Genomic DNA, 23,494 nt, shown 5'->3' on the forward strand with positions numbered 1-23,494 from the left:
GAAAAAATAAATAGCTAACGAATTCATTAAATTTGCATAACGTTGGCTATTGGAAAATTCGCCATATGGTTTTATCCTCACAAGGGAATTACTATACAATCATAAAGGATGTAAACTGTTTTGAAATAAATAAAAAATGAAAATATGCAACGTTGAAAATGGTAGGGAAATGGAAAGCATATTCTTTTATGCTACCATTTAATAGGAATATTTTTTATCCTATTTAAGTTTATTGCATTTGCAGAAGTTAAGGTTCAACTATGATTAATATAGTCAATTACTGCTTCTCGAACTTTATGAAGAATTTCGTTCATTTGTTTTATCGTTTCTGCTTCTGCATATATTCGAATTAAATTTTCAGTTCCTGAGGGTCTAATAAAACATCTTCCATATTTTATATCTATTTCTTTTACAATTTCATCAATTTTATTTTGTAAACCTTTGGGTTCTATCAAGTATAATTCATGTTGTGGATGTGGTATAATCTTGTTTAATATGCATCTAGGACATTCTATATTTATATATAATGAAGGAATAGGAGTATAAAATAGATTCCATTCGTTTATGCTTAAATTTAGAAAAGTTAAAGATAATTCAATAGCTATAAAATCAACTATAGCATCTCCCGTTGTTTGATTAAAAAAAAGTAAATATTTTTTTAATGCAATAAAATATGGATCTTTTTGAATATCCCATTGTTTTGCCCATGCATCTAAATTCGATGAATCCGCATATATAGAACCATGTCCATTCGATTCAAATAATATACCTATGGAAGATTTTCGAGCTATATAATCAAGATTTTTCATACCAGTTTTTGTGCATATTATATTAATATTAATATAATTAAAAATAGGGATCTCTGTACTTATATTTTTTATTACATTATTTATATAATGTATAAAGGCAAAATTTACATATGCAGTGTGTATAATATTTATATCAATTTTTTTCATTTCTTCATTTTGTTTTTCTGTTTTTATACATATGTTAGATAATATTTTTATTATACATTTAAACAATAAGCAAACTATTTTCGGTCCATCTAAAATTTCAATTTCATTTTCGAAATTATCATATTTAGAAAAAAAATAAATTATTCTATCTGCATCACCATCAAATGCACAGCATTTTGAATTACTACAATAATTGATTGGCATATTTGATGGAACTTTTCTTTTATTATAAACATATTCTGCACCACATTCAAAATTTAGGACATCATTATCATTTTGTAACGAATTAAATTTCCATATTTTTTTTTTTAAAATTGTAAATACATCATTAAACAGGTCGATTTTTAAACTTGTAATACCATTTGAACAATCTGTAAATATAATTTCTTCTTTACAATTTTTTATTAAAATGTTATCATAAATATTGTTTATATAATTATACAAATTATTAAATAAATAAATAAAATAATCAAAATAAAACTGATCACTATTATAAGCTAAAATGTTTGAATCACTTCTACCATTTGTATCATCAATTTCGATGTTGTATCGTTCAGATAAATTGAAATAAAGATCCTTAACATTTTTCAGCTCTTTTAAATTGTATGAAGTAAGGTAATCTAGATCTGTTTTCATTTTACAAACTTTATTTTTCGTTAGTTGAGAAAAAATATTATGAATCAAATCATTTTCAAATTCGGAATTAAAAATATAGACAAGGGAATGCATAGATGGTGTTGTTATATAACACATATTATTTATACATCTTGAAATATTTAAAGAGTTCAATGAATTTATAATTATATTGTTTAGGTGCGGTCCACTATTACGTGTGTCAAAACCTATGCATATATTTGCTTTAAACAATTGATTATATATATTCGAGTAATATATAATATGATCTAGCTTTTTTATTTGATTATATATTTTATCATCGTAAAGATTAATTTGAATTTCTTTTAAAAATATATGAACAATCATATCAATTATATTATTAATAACATCTTCAATTTTACAATTATTATGTTTATTCTCTTTTATATATTTCAAATGTTTATTAGAAAGTTCAGTTAAATAATTTTCATATATTTCATTTATTTGTCTTCCGTTTTTATCAACAATTTTTATACCATTTTCATCAGCTGGGTTATGAGATGCAGTGATAATAATTCCTACGTTCATCCATTTAATTTTATTTTTATTTACAATATCAATAATGTTATCTATTCCAGATTCTGATTCAAGAAGGTTGTATTTTTTTGCTAACTCATAATTATACTTAATAAATAGTAGTCCTAATATGATTCCACTTTTATTTAAAACATTAATTAAATCGCATCTCTTATTTTTATATTTACCTCTAAACCCACTATTACCATAAAACACTTCAACAGTTGATTCAAATTGGACACTGTTCTCTACTACATAATTTGGAATGCATTCTTCAATACATGTATATATTTTTTTATAAAATTCGCTCTTGTTATGCATTTCCATTTTATTATTTTCAGACCCTCTATTTGCAAAGTTAAAATAAAATTCTCTTGCTTAGTATCACTATTCTCTTACATTCAAGCATCACTATTCTCTTACTTTCGAGCATCACTGATATTTTTATTATATACCCTATACACGTGTGTATAATATATTACCTGTATGTGCTATCTATGCTCAGTTCGATTCACAAAAATTTTATCCCTTTCAATGGTATAAATAAAAAACAAAAATGCAAATAAAGAAAAAAATATTTTAGATTATATCTTTAACTTATATACATAGAATATATTATTTATTTTTTTTTTGAACAATTATATTAAATGGAGTATGCAAAGTTTGTTATCCATTTTGGAATTACAAAATATATTTTTACATTTCTAAAAATGTAAGTTATGTGTATTTTGTTAATTTTTATTACCCTTTAAAAAAGTAGCGAACTAGTGAGCATGACTAGCTAATAACACCCTGACTCTATACACCTATTTCGAACTACACACATGCATATGCACATTATATGGTTACGTGCGCCCACTGTATGAGGGAATGATATAACCTTTTACCAGAACAAAACATGTATATGATTTAAATTGGGTTAAAGAAAATTGTATACCATTTTCAATCCTAGTAATTTTCATTTAGGAGGGAGGGCACCGTTGCTTAGAAAAGGGAATATGCATAAGCATATATATAAACATATTAACATTATTTTTAGGGTCGTGCCTATAAAAAAGGATACGCATAACGCAGCTAATAGGCCCCCTTTTCTTTATATACACCTTTTTATTAAAAAAAATAAATTATAATAATTATGTTATCAGTTTTTATTAATTATTATGCAACATGATATTTCAAAAACGTTTCCCATTGTTCAAAATGTAAAGAAAAAAAAAATCAGTTAAAAATAAAATTTCATTAAGTGTGCATACAGCTTTTATATTCGTATATATTTGATGTAATAGTTTTCAATTCTCAATTTGAGAAAGGAAAAATTGTTAACACTAAAATTGTAGTACTAATTATATATACATAAACAATGAAAATAATATAGCCATTGTTTTATTATATAATTTTATGTTCCTTGTATTTTCCGGATTGTAATTTGTATTGAGCAAGCCAGTTTTGTCCTGATTTATCTTCGTATTTTTCTTATCATATTTTATGGCTTGCTTTCCTAGTACCATTATCAAAATGGCATACTGTTGTTATAACTATATAATGCATGCCAAGTGAGCTTGTACATGATTTAATTCTATTTCCTATGGATTGGTATATCCTTTTTTATTTTTTAACTGGCTTTACTTTTTTTTTTGTGGGTAGTAAATTCTTTTAAGAGTTGGTAATAAAGAGCTCTCAATTCTTTCGGCTTTAGTACGATCATTAAAAACCATAGTATATAAACATTTTTTTGTTCTTAACTTTAATTTTGTTATTATTTTATTTTTCTTTGTTTTATTTTTCTTCTTTACAATAATAACAGCAGTGGTATCAGGTTTTTTGCTTATCTTCAAAAATTTACGAATATCGTGAATTTGTTTTGGCATTTTGTACAAATTTATTTGGAAATATAATTAATCTTAATTTGGAAATATAATTAAATTTAATTTGGATTAATTTAACCTAAATAAGGATTACTATATATATTTTTATTATTATATAAAATAATAAAATTTGCAATTTATATTTATAAATTTTTTAAGAAAAAATATATTTAAAATATTATTGGAAAATGTATTATTGTTATTTATTTATACTAATAAATATTAAAGCATAAAATTGAGAATTTTTTTTTTCACCTATCTGCAGCTCATATCGTTCCATATAATATACTTATAAGTCAAGCCGATATTATATTATATAATAATAATAATATGTTATATTATGATATGTAAAATATGCATAGTATATTACAATGTTAATATATATAACTGGTGGGCGTATATATTTGAAAATTGATATGGAAAAATAAACCTGTGCATGCTTAAGTAAGTATACTAATTTGGGGCCGCCGCTATAATATATTATTTATATTTTTTTGGGTATGCTTGATATATTATAAGAAAAAATTGTGCTAGCGAATAGGCATATGTACAATATAAATAATAATATATGCAAAAGGAATACTACTATTTGTGGTGAGTAATATATATAATAATGAGCGATCCGCTTTCTTTTTTTTTTCGTAATTCTTTATAAGCTGTATGTAACATAATATATATAAAAAAAATATATAATAATGAATATGTATTAATTATTATAATATAGTCCCTTAAAATATAAAAGCTACGTTAAGAATTATATATAAGGGGGGTCCCCTTTTTCCACTACAAGCTATATAGCGTAAAAAAAAATATATGACCAATCTATAAATTAAAAAGAAAAACAAATAAAGTGAATTTTAAAGTGTATCGTATTTTTCTTTCTTTTTTTCAAATAAATATATTTAATTTTAATTTAAATTTATATTTAATTTTTATTTTTATTTATTTTTTATAAACATAATTTATTTTATTTTTTTTTCCATTTTTGGAAATTTTATCCTTTTTAAATTCAAGCATTTAATTTATGGTAAGAGAATAAAAAATAAAAAATTTGAATTTATCAACTTTCATGTTATATCTGTTTTTTGAATAAACCATGTTACATTATATTTTATGTAATATATTTGTTCTTTGTTGTGTATAGATTGTATATAGTATATATTACGCAAGCATATATACATATACAAGTCATACCAACATATATATCCCCATACATATATCCATATAAGCAACTCTGTAGACATATACACTTGCATACTTCCTTTATTACATATATTTTTTTGCCAATATTTATTCTTCATAATAATATTTATTTATATAATGTTTGTATCAGAATTGTTAAGTGTTGTGACACAACATTTATCCTCTCTGTTCATACAAAAAGTTAATAAAATTTATTTCCCACCTGCTCATATTTGTTTAACAAGCATACTAATTATTTTAAATTTATGTTTACATATTTATATATTTTTTTGGCGAAAAAAATACTTAATAAGAAATTTATTTTATTTTTAATACATTATTAACAATTTTTATTTTATAAGCCGTTCTTATCTTTATGTTTTTTATGCCGATTTTGCCTGAACAAGCAATAATATTAAATAAGCTTCCATTTTTTATTCTATAATTTGCTATAATTTTCTGAATTGTACATAATATTACATACTACATTTACTAATAAAAATAGTTGAGTAGTATTGAGTTATGTTACATTTTCATAATACTTATATGGATTATAGCATGCACTGATATGTGCCAATTTAATGGGGCCTTCCTACATTTGTGTGCAATGCATATTAGTACAAATTGAGAGAATATATATGGATGCATATTTTGGCTTGTATTTCGCATATTTACATGACTGTTCATAAATTATAGATACTTTTAATATAACCTATTTTGCTATTTTTTTTCGCAGGTTAAATTGATTGTCAGACATTAGTTGTACTGCCAGTCTCCATAAAATCAGAAATAGAATTTTTACATTTACAATTGTAAAATATTTAATTTTTATAATATATAAAACAAGAATTTATCTCATACCTCCTTGAATCTTATACACCAAATAATATAGCAAAATGGCAAAGTTATCGAAGGCACAAAAGAAACAAATTTATATGGACAAATTGAGTTCCTTGATCCAACAATACAATAAAATATTAATTGTTCATGTAGACAATGTCGGATCAGATCAGATGGCTAGTGTTCGCCAAAGTTTGAGAGGAAAGGCAACAATTTTAATGGGAAAAAACACAAGAATAAGAACAGCACTCAAAAAGAACTTACAAGCAGTACCTCAAATAGAAAAATTATTACCATTAGTAAAATTAAATATGGGTTTTGTTTTTTGTAAAGATGATTTATCTGAAGTTAGAAGTATAATTCTTCAAAACAAATCACCTGCACCAGCTAGATTAGGTGTTATCGCCCCAATTGATGTTTTTATTCCCCCTGGACCAACAGGTATGGATCCATCACATACCTCCTTTTTTCAGTCTCTTGGTATATCAACAAAAATTGTTAAAGGACAAATTGAAATACAAGAAAATGTACATTTGATTAAACAAGGGGAAAAAGTAACAGCATCTTCCGCTACACTTTTACAAAAATTTAATATGAAACCATTTTCATATGGTGTTGATGTTAGAACAGTATATGATGATGGTGTCATTTATGATGCAAAAGTTTTAGATATAACCGAAGAAGATATTTTAGCAAAATTTTCAAAAGGTGTAGCTAATGTAGCTGCATTATCTAGATCTGTTGGTATAATCACAGAAGCTTCCTATCCTCATGTATTTGTTGAAGCCTTTAAGAATATCGTAGCTTTGGTCATAGATACAGATTACACATTCCCAATGATGCAAAAAATAAAAGATATGGTTGAAAACCCACAAGCTTATGCTGCTGCACCAGCTGCCGCTTCAAGTGCTCCAAAAGATGAACCCAAAAAAGAAGAAGCTAAAAAGGAAGAAGAGGAAGAAGACGAGGAAGATGGCTTCATGGGATTTGGAATGTTTGATTAAAATATTACTGATTAGTTAGATAGACAAAAAATGCATATAATACATACCCTATTGGATCATCTCAACAAATGTAAGTACATTTTTATATCTCCCCCAATCTGTATATATATGCATATGCTGAGAATTATGCTACCTCTGAATGATGATAAAATTTCTCAATGTTCGCAGTTGAGAGTTAAACAACTCTATGAAGTTTTTTTCACGTAGCCTTCACTTAGATGTCTGACAGACAAAGCATACATGCATATGCACCTATTTATGTACACTATTTCTTAAACCAAATTAATACGCTTGTAAAAGAGAAGCACAATGGACATCCATATGTATACATATTCATATTGGGTCGACCCATTGCGCTTCCCTTTTGCAAAGCTAATAAATTTTTTGTGAATGATGATAAAATTTCTCAATGTTCGCAGTTGAGAGTTAAACAACTCTATGAAGTTTTTTCACGTAGCCTTCACTTAGATGTCTGACACAAAAAATTTTGTCATATCACAAAAATGTTTTTTATATATTTATATAATTTTATAATAATTTATCAATGCTTATGCCATATTTTATATTTTTTAATTTAAAAATTTTTAGGTATAGGAAGTAATTTTATTTATTATAGAGATGGTTATGAATTGGTAAAAACACATGAATAGGGACAATTACAAGCATACCGGATTTATGTATTATATATTGTGTAGATATAAAGTTTTTGAGTTTCTATGTTGCTAAAGGAAAAGAATTAATTACATTGTAATATATATGTTGTGATAAAAGTTTAGTTTAACTTTAGTTATACTTATAATGCATATTTATACATGTGTAATACGTTGACATATATGTACGTATGTACACATTTTTTATGCATATGTATGTTAACTATGTTTTCTTTTCTATAATTAAAAAAAAAAAAAAAACATGCAATTAAACTGATAACTGATTATAAATTCCTTTTACCATTATTAATAAAAAAATACAACATTATATGTATATACTAAAAAAAGGGAAAGCATATAAATATTTAATACCGTTTGAGGTATCCCATTTTTTAATACATAATTTTTAATGGTATAAATTTTGTCCTAAGGTATAAAAAATAAGTATATTCATATGAGTTATGAGAAGGTATATATAGAACGTTTTAACTATTATAGAAATAGTATTGTACTTTTTATATTTTTGTGTTCGGTTAAAATGTTTGACAATAATTAAACTGGTTTTAGAGATAAATTTATGCACGTTTGTATACAAGTACTTTATTTCCTGTGTGCATTTTTATTTTGAAAAAAATATATAAATATTCGGAAATTATAAAAGAAAAATCGAAAAAAGTCTCCCCAAAATTTTTTTATTTAAATATGCGTCATTAATAAAAGGGTTTATGTCATATATTTATTTACGTATATATGCTTACTATTTTACTATCTTATATTTTTTTTTTTTTTTTAATTGCTTACCATTGAAATATAGCAGAACAATTAAAATAAAAAATTAGAAGGAATAAAAAAATATATGCAAATATTTTATAGTTTTGGAACTATTCATTAAAACAATATATTACCATTTACATGTGTATATATCTACAATATTATTATACATACACAATATTCCGCATATGTTCATGCGCCATAATATATAATATATATTTATATATTGTAATACAAGCTTAATAGCATTTGTGTAGTAACATTTTGATATAAATATATATAAGATTATACAATCATTTCATTTTTTTATGATATATTTTGTATAAAGTAGAAAGAGCCAAGTGATTATATATTTGTTACAACATAAATATATACACATATTTACAAAACTGGTAAGGATTTCAAAAAATAATTATTTTAAATTATCATTATTTTTTGTGAAATAATTTCCTTTTATTTTTTTTTTGTATATCATATATTTTCTATTATTTTTATTTCCATTATTATAATTATTATTTGTATAAATTATTTTATACAAATTTAAGAATAGTATTTCTTCACTTGTTTCATTTTTCTCATTCCACATTTTCAAACTTTTTTTTTTTCAGCTAGCCATTTGTTCACATAATTGATGAGAATATTTTAAAATAAAAATTATATGAACAAGTCATAATGTGAAGAAAATTTGGCTACTATGATTTTCCAAGTCATTCCTAATTAGCTATTTTTTCTAGTATATGCATTTATTTCTCTAATATACAATCTTTACAAACAAGCAAAAATACGTGGCGATTATTTAAGTTTATTTCCAAACCCAAGTTTTACCTTTTCTCATTTACTTTTCCAATTAATTTTCAATCATTGACATAAATAATATTACACACGTTCAATGTACGATATATTATAAGGGGACTTACTTCATTTTCTATGATAAAGTTAAATTTTTTTTTTATAAAAAATATTGATGTTTTAGAGAAAACATTTCTCACCCTTTAACTTCCAATTCTCTTTTTTAAAATCAACAAAATTTTGATCACAAAAAATGAACGTAGAAAATATTTTTGAAAATGAGCAGGTAAATGTAGAAGAAATAGAAGTATTATCAAATCCCGAAATAAGAACCCGAATTAGTTTAATAGATACTGAAATAAAAATATTAAAAAATGAACATACAAGATTAAAAAATGAATATAAAAATATACAAGAAAAAATAAAAGATAATGTTGAAAAAATACATTTAAATAAAATGCTTCCATATCTAGTTGCTAATGTGGTTGAATCTTTAGACTTACAAGATGATGAAGATGAACAAGAACCCAAAGATGAATATGATTTATATGATAATCCTAATAGTACAAATAATACTATATATGGAAATAAATCAAAAAGTACACCTGAAGAGGGTTTTCGTGACATTGATGATGAGAAAAGAGGGAAGTGTATGGTAATTAAAACTTCAACAAGGCAAACTATATTTTTACCTGTACCTGGTCTTATTGAAGCATCTGAATTAAAGCCTGGAGATTTAGTTGGAGTAAATAAAGATAGTTATTTAATTATTGATAAATTACCTCCTGAGTATGATAATAGAGTTAAAGCTATGGAAGTTATAGAAAAACCTACCGAAGATTATTCAGATATTGGTGGGTTAGATAAACAAATTGAAGACTTAGTAGAAGCCATTGTTTTACCTATGTTACATAAAGAAAAATTTGAAAAAATCGGAATAAAACCTCCTAAGGGAGTATTAATGCATGGACCACCAGGTACAGGAAAAACTTTATTAGCAAGAGCTTGTGCATCACAAACAAATGCAACTTTTTTAAAATTAGCTGGCCCACAATTAGTTCAAATGTTTATTGGTGATGGCGCAAAAATGGTAAGAGATGCTTTTAATCTAGCTAAAGAAAAAGCACCAGCTATTATTTTTATCGATGAATTAGATGCTATTGGAACAAAAAGATTTGATAGTGAATTATCAGGTGATAGAGAAGTACAAAGAACTATGCTTGAACTTCTAAATCAATTAGATGGTTTTAGTACTGATGAAACAGTTAAAGTTATTGCAGCTACTAATAGGCCAGATACATTAGATCCTGCTTTATTAAGATCAGGAAGATTAGATAGAAAAATAGAATTACCACACCCAAATGAAGAATCAAGAGCTAGAATTTTACAAATACATTCAAGAAAAATGAATGTACATAAAGATGTTAATTTTGAAGAATTGGCTAGATCTACTGACGATTTTAATGGTGCACAATTAAAAGCCGTTTGTGTTGAAGCAGGAATGATAGCTTTAAGAAGAGGTGCAACTGAAATAGATCATGAAGACTTTATTGAAGGTATTACTTCAGTTTTATCAAAAAAGAAAAGCACACTTAACTATTTTACCTAACCACCAAAAAAAACCTATATCAAACTTATACGTATATTGAAAAATATACAATCCGTGACAATAGGGTAGTATGTATAAATATATACAACAATGTAAAACTATGTTTGTGGAACTGTAAAAGGACAATGTAGATTTTCACTAACAACTGTTTGGATGTAAATACTCTATTTTTTTTTCCACTAGTTTATTCTTTAAATTGTGCATATGCATTTGTTATGAAAAAGATCTTTTGTTGAAACAATTTTTTCACAAATATGCATTGCGCATTTTATAAATTTTTTTTTTCTTATTAATTATTATTTTATATTCTTATATTTTTTTCATTTTTTTTCTCTCACTTTATTATTAAGTACACATATACACTATTTCTTATGTTTATTTATCCTTACTTTATTCCTTAAAAACATCCTTAACAAATTAAATTAATTTTAATTTTTTATTTTTAAACATTTTATTGGCATAATTACAATATATGAAATAGCGATTTTGCAAATGTTTGTATATGTACAATTCATATTTTTATTTTATATTTTTTTTTTCAAAAAAGCCAAAGGTATTGTATTTTTAAAAAAGCACACGTATGTTTTGATAAAAAGTAACGGATAAAAGAAAAAAAATATATTCACATATTTATGCATATATACTACATAGTTATAGGAAAAATTAAAACACCAATCATCATATTTTGATATATTTATAAGTCAATTTTGTCAAATATATATGATGTAATATACGAACGACTAGAATGAAAAATACCTGACCGTTCATATCGTTTTCGATATATTTTTTTTTTGTTCCCTCACATAAGTTATTTTTTTTTTTCCGTACTTTTTTTGATTAAAATAAAAAACTTTCCCTATTTTTCCAAAAATTCAAGCATCGGCTAAAGATAGGGAAAGGTAACTACATGTGCATAAAACAGTGCCCATAAAGAAGAAGGGAAAGAAGAAAAGAAGAATATTCCTGCACAAGCATAATTAGGGAAGTAAAAAACCTAAGAAGCTCTTTTTGTGATAAAAAATTATGTAAATATTTATAATGTCTGTACAAGTATTTACCACCATGGCTACGGAAAAAGAAGATATAAAGGTGAAGAATGAAAATGAAGAAAATGAATTGGTTCCAGAATATCGAATTTACACAAAAAATGAATTGAGTAAAAGTGAAAATATTGTAAAGATTATGAGTAATTCAATGAGTTATGTAATACAATGTTGTAAATATAAACCTATAGAAGAAATAAAAAATGATTTAGAAATAATGAAAAAAACTATTAACAATGATGTAATAAAAATTTTAAATAATAATAGCCAAGAATTTATGTTATTACCTTCACATTTACATAATATTGAAAGTATTATTCCTGTTTTAAAAAAAGAAATAAATATATCAAATATGTATGTAAAAAAATTATTAAACGAAATAAATAAAATAAATAAAAATAGGAATAATATATTTATGAATAAAATAAATATATTTTATATTAGACACATATTAAAATACAATATAGAAATCGAACAATTATTAAATAAGCTACAAGCATGTATATATACTTTTGAAAAGCTAGACTTATATACACAACTTCTTAACTTAAAAAGGGGTATAGAACAGAGTAAAGATGAAATTAATAATAATTTATTAAAAAATGAAAAAAATAATCATTCTTATATGATTTATTACCTTAGCGAAAAAATAATAAATTTAGCAAAAGGGATTTGGAAAATTAAAGCAATGCTATACAATAATTATAAACGAATAATAAAAATAGCTAACACACTAGATGATATGAATATACTAATTCAAAAATATGGAACCTTATCCAATTGCCCAGATAAAATAGTAAATATAACTCAAAATTATTCTTTTCAATATTTAAACAATTATTTGATAAATGCTAATAATCAAATTGTGAAGTTGTTAGAACAACTTTCTTTTGTCTTTTTTAAAATCGCAAAAAATGGAATAATTCAAAATTTTCAAGAGGACTTTTTTTTTAATCAATCCATTAATCACATATTAAGTTCATACTATTTGCTGAATTCTTTTGATATTTTTATTCGCCAATTCCAGGATATATTTTTTGTTCGCCCAGTAAGTTTATAGAATTTCTTTTTTCCTTGCATGTTAATAATTTTTTTTTATTTGTTTCGTTTTTTATAGCTATTTTTTTTTTTTTACTAACAATAATGGCTAGTTGGCAAAAATAATAAAATTTTTACACACACACATATCATATTTAACATCGGCATATTCACTTTCAATTTTCAGGATTTTTCTACATATGATGAATTTTTGGCATACGTAAAAAGTAATATTATTGATAACAAGTTTGTTAATGAAATAGGAAATCGAATTGATGAAATAGATCAAAGTATAAACTTTTTCAGAAAAGGAATTGTAGAAAAAATACTAGACATTATAAAAATCCATTTCAATGATATATTTTTATTAAGATATTGTGATTTGTTTATTGAAAATTATATAAAAACATTAAATTTTTTAAACAATATAAAAAATGAGAGAAATAAATATGAACAGTTCATGCTTGAAAAGGTGATAAATGATTTTTTAACAAATTTTGAAAGAGAAACATATGAAAAATATATATTAAATATATTAGAAAATAAAATCAATGGAAGCTTTAAAAATATTATTTTATTTGATAAAAAGTATAAATTTGATAATAAGTTTTATTGGCTAAAAGAAACTATTAATTTGATTAAAATTTTTAAAATATTATTTACAGATAAATATTATATATCATTTTCTTTAAAAAGTTATTTACATTTTATTCTTAATCACTTTAAATCGTATATTAACAATGTGAAAACCTTCATATCATTTTTAAACAATTCAAATTGTAAAATTGGGAGCAATACCACTGAAATTTTATTAGGATCTGATAAGTTTAATAGACCAAATTGGAGTCCAACATTAACATATAATAGTATAGGTTTTTTTTTATCCGATTTTTTATCTCTCAGAAATATGCTCAAAACAGATTGTGAAATAAGTAGCTTTATTGATGAAAGCAATAAATTTTATGTACCGTCTAATATTGGGGATATATCTATTTGGATATTCACAAAAATTTTATCTGACTATTCAAATGCGTATTATGAGGATGACAATTTTGAAGACTTATCCCCCCCCTTAGATAATAAAAATGAGAATATCAAAAATGTAGATTCATTGAATAAAGTTGAAAATGGTAACAAAGAAAACAAATTAAATAAAGGACATAAACTGATAAGCTCATTCGATGAAAATAAATTAAAAGACAAACAATTGAGCATCATAATGAATGAATGTAACGATAGTAGTAGTGAAAGTGATGGAGGTATTGATTGTTCAGAGCTAGACAAAGAACATTTGAATAATATAGATATTTTGCATAAATTGGGTTATGATAATAAAAATATTTTAAAAAAAAGAAAAAAAAAAATTAAACAAGATTTATATATATATAAAAAAAATAATAGTAAAAAAATTAGTAATGATATAAATTGTATAAATGGATTTTTATTAACATTATCAAAAATTATTGAAAATACACAAGAATATTTTCAAGAATTCTTTATTAATAAAATGTTTGAAATCTGTTCAAGCTTTTTAGTTTACTTACATTCACTCTTACCTATTTACAAAATGACAAATAAGCGGGTATCATAAAAAAATCAATTTCTTTACAGCATATCTCATATAGCATATTACATATGATAAGCTAACCAGTATTTATGCCTAATTTTTTATAATTTTTTTGATTTTTTCTTGTTTATAGGCCCCTGAAAAGGCAAGCGATAATATTGACAAGATTGTTCTTCCCTTAGTATCCTTCAAAAGTTTTTACAACGACACAATTGAGAATGTAATATTAAAATTGTACATAACTGTGTGTGTATATGTTTTACGAAATCGCATTTGCCATTCTACATTTTCAAACATGTTGTGTCGGTTCAAAATACTGATATTGTACTTAATTTGATATATATATTTTTTTAATCCATTTAAAGGTCATAATTGAAGATATTATATCAAAAATCGTTGACAAAATAAATATAGATTATCTTGAAAAGGTATAATAAAAAAGTATTCGATTGTTTTTCATTTTTTACTATCAGTCTATCGTTCGTTTGTTTGAAAATTATTACATAAAATGAATACGTTCATAATATAATATTTTTTTTTTTCAGATTAAGACAATAATTGATGTCAAAATTTGTGAGGAAAATAAAAAAATCCTAAAGTTGAACTTATATGATGCCATAAATGTAATACCAATAAATGCCATTTTTTGTGTGCCCTATAACTATCCATTATTTTAATATATTTACATGTCATATTTTTTTTTTTGTTTTTAACATGCAGAGTGGTGACATACCGTATGAGGAAAAAATACAGAGACAGTTATTTTTGGTAAGCATGCTCATAATGCATTTTATTTTTCTATGTTACACAAATAATAAAAAGAGAAAGCATGTAGCAGCATATGGTTGTGCTTGTATAGTGATAATTTGTACTTAATTATGGCAAAATAATTCTTTTGTTATATGTATATGCCTATAAAGGAAAATTTTCATTTTATAATTATTTTTTGTTGAACAGGATGTGCGCCATTATGAAGAAATTTGTAATAACAATTTTAAAATAAACAAAAACACAAGTGAGAGTATGAATAAGTTGGTAAATTACTTTGAAACACTGAATAAGGAAATTAAAATGTCACTAACTCAAGAAAATAAAAAATAAATATGACGTGGAAAATATCCACAACAAATATATTTGTTTTGCATATATTGCTTAATTTTTTTTTTTTTTTTTTTTTTTTTCGCTATTTTAGCTAGCTATATTTTTTTTAATATAATTGTTTAAACATCAGTATTTTTTATTTTTTACAACTCTATTTCTATCATTTTTGAATAAACCTTTTTTAAAAATATAATCACAAAATATTTCAATTTTCCCAAATTTATTACTATCTTATCATAGTGCTATTTTTATTTTTTTTCTCCTCTCAATTTAGCATATTGGATAGTGTATTTTCAAATGAATTGGGGATGAAAAAAAAAAGTAAAGGCCTATAGCATATGGATATAGATCTACATATTTTCATATACACTCATTCTACTTTCAGTGTTGCAAGATAGATCAGAAAAGAGAATGCAATGCATATGCCCTCTTGAAAATAATTCTTTTACAAAGGAAATAAGGAATAACAAGGAGATAGTTAAACACCTTAAAAAATGCCCACTGTTCTTAAAAAATTTATATTATCACTATAACCCATTCTATTTTCCTCATATAAATGATAGTATATATGCCTTAACAAAAAAGATTAATGAAAATGAAGAAAAAAACTTTATATTATATACAGAAATAGAAAATATACTATATGAATATTACAAACTTTTCAATGATACGATATTAGACATACTTATAAAGAAAGATATAAATATAAATACTTATGAATTATTTATAAAATTAAAATATAAAATATTATTAAAATGGTTTTTAAAATATGGTAATAAAACATTAGTGGCAAAATTAGAAGATAATGAATCTTTAAAAAAAATTAAAAAAAAATTAAATCCGGAAAATTTAAATAATTCCTATAATTTAAGTTTAGAATATATAGAAAAGTTTGTAAACGATTATATTGAAAATGTGAATAGCCAAATCGAACAAACACGAGGCCCAACTTTAAGTCACAATGATGAGTCAGACACAAAATGCGGCAAACAATGCGACGTTCCAAAGTCCTATTTACAACCCATATTAAGTTTAAAATGCATAGAAAACATTCATAATTATGAAATATGTAAAAGTATTGTAGATTTCATAGACACAACTATATTCTGTTCAGGCGAAAAAGAAGATACATTTGCATCTGACAATGTAACAGATCATAATAGGGTCTACAACAAAGATGAAATATTTAGTTTAATTATTTATTTAACCATATATTTATGTTGTAAAACATGTATCCAAAAGAGAGTTAAAAATGATAATTTATTTGGACGAACAAAAGAAGAAGACTCATCTTTACATAAATCTATTCATTTCCTTTTGAAGAATATAAATAAACATGATATACAAAATATAAACATGGTATTTATCTTTCTTTATTTTAATAAATCATTTTACAACCATTTTGAATCTCTAATTAATAAAAAAAACATATTATATAATCAGGAAAATATTCAAACAAATTTGTTTATCGAGTTAGGGGCAGGCAAAGGCAGTACAACACGATGGGTCCATTTTATTATGAACAACTTAGTCGATATTTTAGAATTATATTTTAAGAAAGACTGTCAAAGCCTTCTTGATTCTACTTCAAAAATGGATAACGAAACTGGTCAACCAGGTAGCTGCGAAGCTAATTGCGACACGCCTGGTGGGCCCCATTCTCAAGACCCCAAACGAAGTAGATGCAAAATTTTGATCATAGAAAGGGAATCATATAGAAACAAAAAAGAAAAGAAAGGAATTTTTATGGAAATGGAAAATAGTATTCAAAATATTTTAAGAGTAAAATCAGATGTTGGTGATTTTAATTTATTTCAACTTTTAAATTTTTTAAAAAATAAAAACCAAAAACAAAAACAAGAAAATCGATACATAGTTCCAGATATCATTCAATACTACTATTACAATGGTGTCTATAAAAAGAGTGCTAGTTTGGGATTTGTGGAAAATGATCAGACAAAAATTGATGACATAAGAAATGAAGAAAGAACAGGATCTGCTACTAAAACTGATTTCATACCTTCAGACAACATTTTAATAAAAAACCTTCATTTTGTAGAACAATACTTTGATGTTCATGTTCGAAAATTGTTTTCATTTCTTTCGCAAGGCAATAACAACATTTTCAGGTTTGAAAAAAAACCAAAAAATATACATAATTAGATCGGTGTGAATAGCCATGTATGATACAATATATGCATCGACATGAATGTAAAATCGTTTTCTCTCTTCTATTTTCAGAGTATATGATAATATGAAATTTTTTTTAAAAAATTTTGAATGTCAAAAAGTTTCATTTTTAACAAAGCATTTGTGTGGGAATGGAACTGATTTAGCTCTAAGGTTTGACAAAAAAAAAAAAAAAAAAAAAAAAAAATAAATAAAATTTTGCTACACTTCCATATTTCATTACTTCTGCACATTTTCCAGGATGCTAATAAATAATATAAAAAGTGATTGTACAGAGAATTACTTTATCATATCCACATGTTGCCATCACAGGTAAGTGTAAAATCAAAAGAAGTAGATGATCATTTTTTGTTTTTAAAAGCATTTCTTAACTTACTTTATATTTTTCTTATAATGCAGATGTGATGTTGATCAAATTTTAGGAATACAATATTTAAAGGACCTCAAAATGGACATAAAATATTTTCAGCATATTATTCATCATATATCAGGGTAAGATAAAAATAAAAGTTTTTCATTTTTTATTAACAGACACATTACTAATTATCATCATTTTCAACCTTTTTCACAAATTACAGATATGCCTCTTGTGCAAATAAAGAGAAAAAACGAGTTGGAAAAAAAATAAAATTATTAATTGACTTAGTCCGGTAATTATAAACAGAACCAATACTTATATATACCCAAATTTGAACTTGCATTTTTATTTACATATTCCTAATATATACTTGTTTTTCTACAGAATACGATATCTTATGGGGGAAGGAATGAAGAATACTTATTTAGTCAAATATGTAAATCAGTCCATAACCATAGAAAAACATGCCATCCTATTTTTTAACAACAGCCCGTTGAATCTCAGGGGGTTTAAGTCGTACTAGTTGTGAAGGTGGAAAAATTTGGAAAAAAATTTGAAAAAAAATTTGAAAAAAAAATTTGAAAAAAATGCAAATGGAATGAGAGGGGCCTAGTTGGTCGAGGGGGCATCTTGGCGGTACTTGCTAATGTCAAGAGTGATGGTCTTTGAACATTTTTTATTTTTATTTTTGTAAACACCAACAAGGGTTTGACTTTTACTGAAGAATTTATCTTTCAATGAGATAACAATAACCTGACTATTGATAGAGTTAAGGTATCTAGTTAGGGAGTTAATTTTTATGGGATCCATATTTGCATCTACTTCATCAAGAATAATAAAAGAATTATTGATATATTTTTGGATCGAGAATATTAATGCTAATGCACTAATACTTTTTTCACCACCACTAAGTTCCGATATTTCAAAATATCGTTTCATAGGTGGCATATTATTATATTTAATTCCACAATAAAAAGGTTCATCATCTTTATTAAATTCATTGTAATTACATAAATCTAAAAATGCTTGACCTCCTACATGATGTTTTGTATTATATGTTAAATTATTATATACATTATCTATAATATTTTTAATATAATTAAAACAATGTAAAAATTTATATGACCTTTTTTTTTGTAGTATTCTAAAATTTCGTTCAAATAAATTACATTCTTTTCTTCCTTCATTTAAATTTGTATCAACTATTTTTAATTTTGTTAATAATTTATCATATTCCTTTTCAGCATTATTATTTACATTTCTTATTTTTAAAAATCTTTTTTTTTTTTCAATTTCATTTTCTAACCTTTCGCTTTCATTATTTATATCATTTTCATTTTCTAATCGTTTTAATTCCTCTGGGATCAAATCAAAAGAAATGTTATCAAAATTAGATGCATCATCGGATTCATCTGTATCATCACTACTACTCATGCGTTCGCTTTCGCTGTCTGATTTGTTATGGTCATCACTATACTCAGCATCCTCTAAGAGTTTACTTTTTCGTCTCGACTTGTTATGTCTTTTTCTTTTGTCTGCTCGCTTTTTTTGTTTATTTGAATGTCCTTCCGATTGACCATCATAATCGCTTTCCTTATTTTTTAGCATAACATTCGTTTCGAAAATATTTATATTATTTATGTCACATTCATTTAGTAAATCTCTAATGAATTGCCTATATATTTGCATTTTTTTTTTAGAATTTTGTATTTTATTTTCAATATATTCATGTTTTTCAAAACTTGAATTAATATTATCTCGTAACTCATTTAATTCTTGATTTATAGTATTAATATTTTTATGTATATATTTTTTAATATTTTCTAATTCTTCAATATGGACTTGAATTTCTTCCATCTTTTTATTATTTGTTTCTTCTTCCTTTTGTAATGTTTCTAATTCTTGTGTGACATCTTCATTTTGCTTATTTTCTTTTTTATTAAATAAATTCATTTCATTTTTTTTGTCCATCAATTCGTTTATATCATCATTTAATTTTTTTATATTATTTTTAATTCGCATTATATGTTCATCTACCTTTTCCAATTCATTATTACTATGTTCAACAAGTTCATAGACATTTGATACATTTAATTTTGTGTTTAAAGATTCAAATGATTTTTGTTGATAAGAAGATAAACTACTTCGTTCTTGAATTAGTTCATCATCATAGGTGCTTAGTAAATTTCTTTTATTTTTTAGTTCACCATTTTGTATTTTATCAATTTTATTTTCATATGTACATATCAGCATATTTTTTGCTTCTATTTCTTTTTCAAAAATATTTTTTTTTACAATTATGCTTGAATATTTTTTTTTATTTAGTTCATATTCATTAGTGTGTTTATTGATTAATTCATTAGTTTCAATGATATTTTTATTTAAATCGTTAATTGCATTTCTACATTCCTCTTTTTGATTTAAGAGTTTATTATATATACTGATACTTAACTTGTTATTATTATACTTTTCATGATCTGAATATTTCGAACATATATCTATAATTAAATTATTATGTTTAGATATTATATGCCCATTTAGTGTAACCATATTTACATTTATTTGTGGAAACTTTCTTTTAATTTGTTCAGCGTCTTCAAAATTTTCAATAATTAATGTGTCTTCACCAATAAGGTAATCAAATAGTAACTTATAATTTTCATCACATACTAAGCAATTATTTGCAAGAACAATATTTTTTTTTTTAAAACTATTTATTATTTTTTCTATCTTACTTAAATCAGAATATTGTTTATCTCCTGAATATCTATTTTGATTGTCTTCATATAGATATTCATTTTCTTCTACATTTCCATTTATACCATGTCTTTTTTTATTTTTTTCAATAATTTTTATAAAATTTTCAAAAGGTATAAAATCCATTTTATGCATTTTATTATTTTTAAGATATTGTATACATTTTGTACATGTTTCTAAATTTTTAACTAATAAAAAATTATTATATTTATGTATTATATTATTTATAGCAGTATAATATGTTGGATTTGTTACTTCATATAAGTTTGATATTTCATCATATATTTCATCTTGTCCAAATATATTTTTTAAATTTTTTATAAGTTCTTTTTTTTTATCAACAAATAATAATTCTTTTTTATGTATATTTAATACATTAATTTCTTCTTCTAAATTTTCAATTTGTTTTTCTTTTCCTAAAATATTTAAGTTCCATTCTTTTAACTTTATTTTATTTTCTTCAATCTTATTTTTATCTTGTTCAATTAAGCTAGTTAGCTTTTTTATTCGTTCCGATATTTCATCATATGCAAATTTTTCTGCTTCTAAATCGATAAGTTCCTTTTGTTTTTTTCTATTAATATTGTCACACTCTTCTTGTAATTCCTTTATGTCTTTCTTTAAGTTAGAACACAGGTTTGTATAATTATTAATATTGATGTTACTGTTAGCACATAGATATAAATAATCTTCTTTATTCTTTTTATATTCATCTAAGTTTTCTATATATCTAATTATATTTAGATTAGTTATGTACTCTTCATCATTGTTATATTTTTCAAAATCGAATTTTTTATTTCCCTTTACACATTGTTCTTCCTTAATTAGGTTGTCATAAATTTTTTTATTTTTTTCTTTTACAAATTTTTTTATTTGATCGGTTTTGTTAAACAGTTTAAGGAATATCTTTAATTTATTTTTATATTCGTTTTCTAATTTTTTATTTTGTTCTTCTAATCTTTCATTGAGATCATCTATAAATTTAGTACAATGAGTTTGCATAGCTTGTTTTAATTTTTCATTTGCTATAATTTTATTTAAATTGTCTTGACAAAATTTTCTTTTTTCATGTATTTCATTTATTTCTATTTTCAAATCATTTAAAATTATTTTTTTATTTTTTATCTGTTCATCAATTTTTAAAAATTCTTTTTTTTTTTCAATTTTTTTTCGTTCTAAATCATTTGCTGTATCTTTATTTTTACTTAAGACCTCTTGTTCGAATTCCATTTTTTGATCTTTAAAAATAGCTAGCTGTTCTTTAAAAAAATCTTTTTTTTTTAAAAAATGATATAATCTAAATAGATATAAATTTTTTATATCATTATCATAACTTTCTTTAAGTTTATTATGTTCTATATTTTCATTCATTTGCATTTTATGTATTTTTATTTCTTGTTCGATTTTTTTTTTTTCATTTAAATAATTTTTACAAGCAATTTGTTTTTCTTTAAGTCTTTCTTTAATGTCTTCATAGATTTGTTCATATTCATTTGATCCACTTATGTATTCAAAAAGTTTAGATAATTCTGTTGGTTTTTTATTTATAATTTCTTCAATATCTCCTTGAAATATTAGACACGTTTTTGTTTTCGTTTCAATCCTATTTCTTCTTAAAAATTGTGTGTATTCATCTTTATTTACTAATCTGTCGTTAATATAAAAATTTGTAACACCTCTATAATTTAAAGTTCTTTTTAATTCTACAGTTTCTTTACTATTACTTTCAATAATTAGTTTAACATAACATATTCTTTTTGCTATATTTTCTATTTTTTCATTTTCTTTATGATATATAAGTTTTCTTAAATTCTTTATTCTTAAATATTTATTATCTATACCTAAAACAAAACAGATACAATCCATAATATTTGATTTCCCTGATCCATTAGGTCCAATTATTGCTGTGAATTTTGAAAAGGGTCCGATAATATTTTCACCTTCATAACTTTTAAAATTACAAACGGTTAAATATTTTATAAAACATAATTCTGTTTCTTTTGATGTCATCATACTTGATGCCATACTATTACTTAAATAATTATTTCCTAATGATAAATCATTTACTTTAGATATATTTGTATAATCATTATTATATTTTTTATCATAGCTTATACTATTTGGTGCAGCCACAATTGCTGATTGATTTTCTTCACCCGTTTCTATTACACTTGTTTCGTTACAACTTTTTTCCACACCCGTTTTTGATATCTCTTTTTGATACGCACTATTTAAATGTTTTTTTTTTGTGACTTCATTATTTGAAGCATCCGTACTGTATCCTTCACTGTTTTCACTTTGATCATTTCCTTTTACACTTTCATATTTTTTATCAGTTAAATTAAGATCGTTTAAATTGTTGCTATCCTTTCCATGCTTAATACTCATAAGATGACTGTGTGATAAATCTAATGAAGGTGATACTGAAATATCTAAAAATTCATTATTAATAAAATTGTTGAAATCTTGATCTAACACCTTTTCAGAATTTATCTTTAATCTATTTATTTTATTATTTTCTTCTGTATCTACACTCCCTTCATATTTATAGTCTTCATCACTCCGTGAGGAGTCATCAAACTGTTTCTTATCCGTTTTTGCCAT

At 23.9% G+C, this 23,494-nt stretch overlaps 7 protein-coding genes and 2 non-coding genes across 9 annotated transcripts; 6 read left to right on the plus strand and 3 right to left on the minus strand.

Moving 5' to 3' along the window:
- Positions 1 to 254: 254 nt before the first annotated feature.
- PCHAS_0927900 (phosphoacetylglucosamine mutase, putative) lies at positions 255 to 2,453 on the minus strand (the record flags this gene model as incomplete). The annotated part of the gene is made up of 1 exon (XM_727822.2): positions 255 to 2,453. One exon carries the CDS (start codon positions 2,451 to 2,453, stop codon positions 255 to 257), a length of 2,199 nt encoding a protein of 732 aa, XP_732915.2.
- Positions 2,454 to 3,748: 1,295 nt separating this feature from the next.
- PCHAS_0928000 (60S ribosomal protein L38, putative) lies at positions 3,749 to 3,994 on the minus strand (the record flags this gene model as incomplete). The annotated part of the gene is made up of 1 exon (XM_736569.2): positions 3,749 to 3,994. One exon carries the CDS (start codon positions 3,992 to 3,994, stop codon positions 3,749 to 3,751), a length of 246 nt encoding a protein of 81 aa, XP_741662.2.
- Positions 3,995 to 6,069: 2,075 nt separating this feature from the next.
- Positions 6,070 to 7,017, plus strand: PCHAS_0928100 (60S acidic ribosomal protein P0, putative; the record flags this gene model as incomplete). The annotated part of the gene is made up of 1 exon (XM_736891.2): positions 6,070 to 7,017. One exon carries the CDS (start codon positions 6,070 to 6,072, stop codon positions 7,015 to 7,017), a length of 948 nt encoding a protein of 315 aa, XP_741984.2.
- A 134-nt stretch (positions 7,018 to 7,151) lies between these two features.
- PCHAS_0928110 lies at positions 7,152 to 7,247 on the plus strand. Its single transcript, XR_001678630.1, has one exon. It is a non-coding gene; the product is annotated as a small nucleolar RNA snoR13 (small nucleolar RNA).
- Positions 7,248 to 7,400: 153 nt separating this feature from the next.
- PCHAS_0928120 lies at positions 7,401 to 7,506 on the plus strand. Its single transcript, XR_001678631.1, has one exon. It is a non-coding gene; the product is annotated as a small nucleolar RNA snoR14a (small nucleolar RNA).
- A 1,974-nt stretch (positions 7,507 to 9,480) lies between these two features.
- On the plus strand, positions 9,481 to 10,836 carry PCHAS_0928200 (26S protease regulatory subunit 6A, putative; the record flags this gene model as incomplete). The annotated part of the gene is made up of 1 exon (XM_739971.1): positions 9,481 to 10,836. One exon carries the CDS (start codon positions 9,481 to 9,483, stop codon positions 10,834 to 10,836), a length of 1,356 nt encoding a protein of 451 aa, XP_745064.1.
- A 1,062-nt stretch (positions 10,837 to 11,898) lies between these two features.
- Positions 11,899 to 15,585, plus strand: PCHAS_0928300 (conserved oligomeric Golgi complex subunit 2, putative; the record flags this gene model as incomplete). The annotated part of the gene is made up of 7 exons (XM_016798173.1): positions 11,899 to 12,927; positions 13,105 to 14,499; positions 14,618 to 14,704; positions 14,850 to 14,912; positions 15,030 to 15,107; positions 15,205 to 15,252; positions 15,442 to 15,585. 7 exons carry the CDS (start codon positions 11,899 to 11,901, stop codon positions 15,583 to 15,585), a joined length of 2,844 nt encoding a protein of 947 aa, XP_016655417.1.
- A 411-nt stretch (positions 15,586 to 15,996) lies between these two features.
- PCHAS_0928400 (methyltransferase, putative) lies at positions 15,997 to 18,656 on the plus strand (the record flags this gene model as incomplete). Its single annotated transcript, XM_016798174.1, has 6 exons — positions 15,997 to 17,714; positions 17,827 to 17,928; positions 18,016 to 18,087; positions 18,175 to 18,267; positions 18,354 to 18,425; positions 18,518 to 18,656. 6 exons carry the CDS (start codon positions 15,997 to 15,999, stop codon positions 18,654 to 18,656), a joined length of 2,196 nt encoding a protein of 731 aa, XP_016655418.1.
- Positions 18,657 to 18,742: 86 nt separating this feature from the next.
- Positions 18,743 to 23,494, minus strand: PCHAS_0928500 (structural maintenance of chromosomes protein 1, putative; the record flags this gene model as incomplete). Its single annotated transcript, XM_740501.2, has 1 exon — positions 18,743 to 23,494. One exon carries the CDS (start codon positions 23,492 to 23,494, stop codon positions 18,743 to 18,745), a length of 4,752 nt encoding a protein of 1,583 aa, XP_745594.2.

This window comes from Plasmodium chabaudi (genome assembly GCF_900002335.3).
Source record: "Plasmodium chabaudi chabaudi strain AS genome assembly, chromosome: 9".
Taxonomy (NCBI): Eukaryota; Apicomplexa; class Aconoidasida; order Haemosporida; family Plasmodiidae; genus Plasmodium; species Plasmodium chabaudi.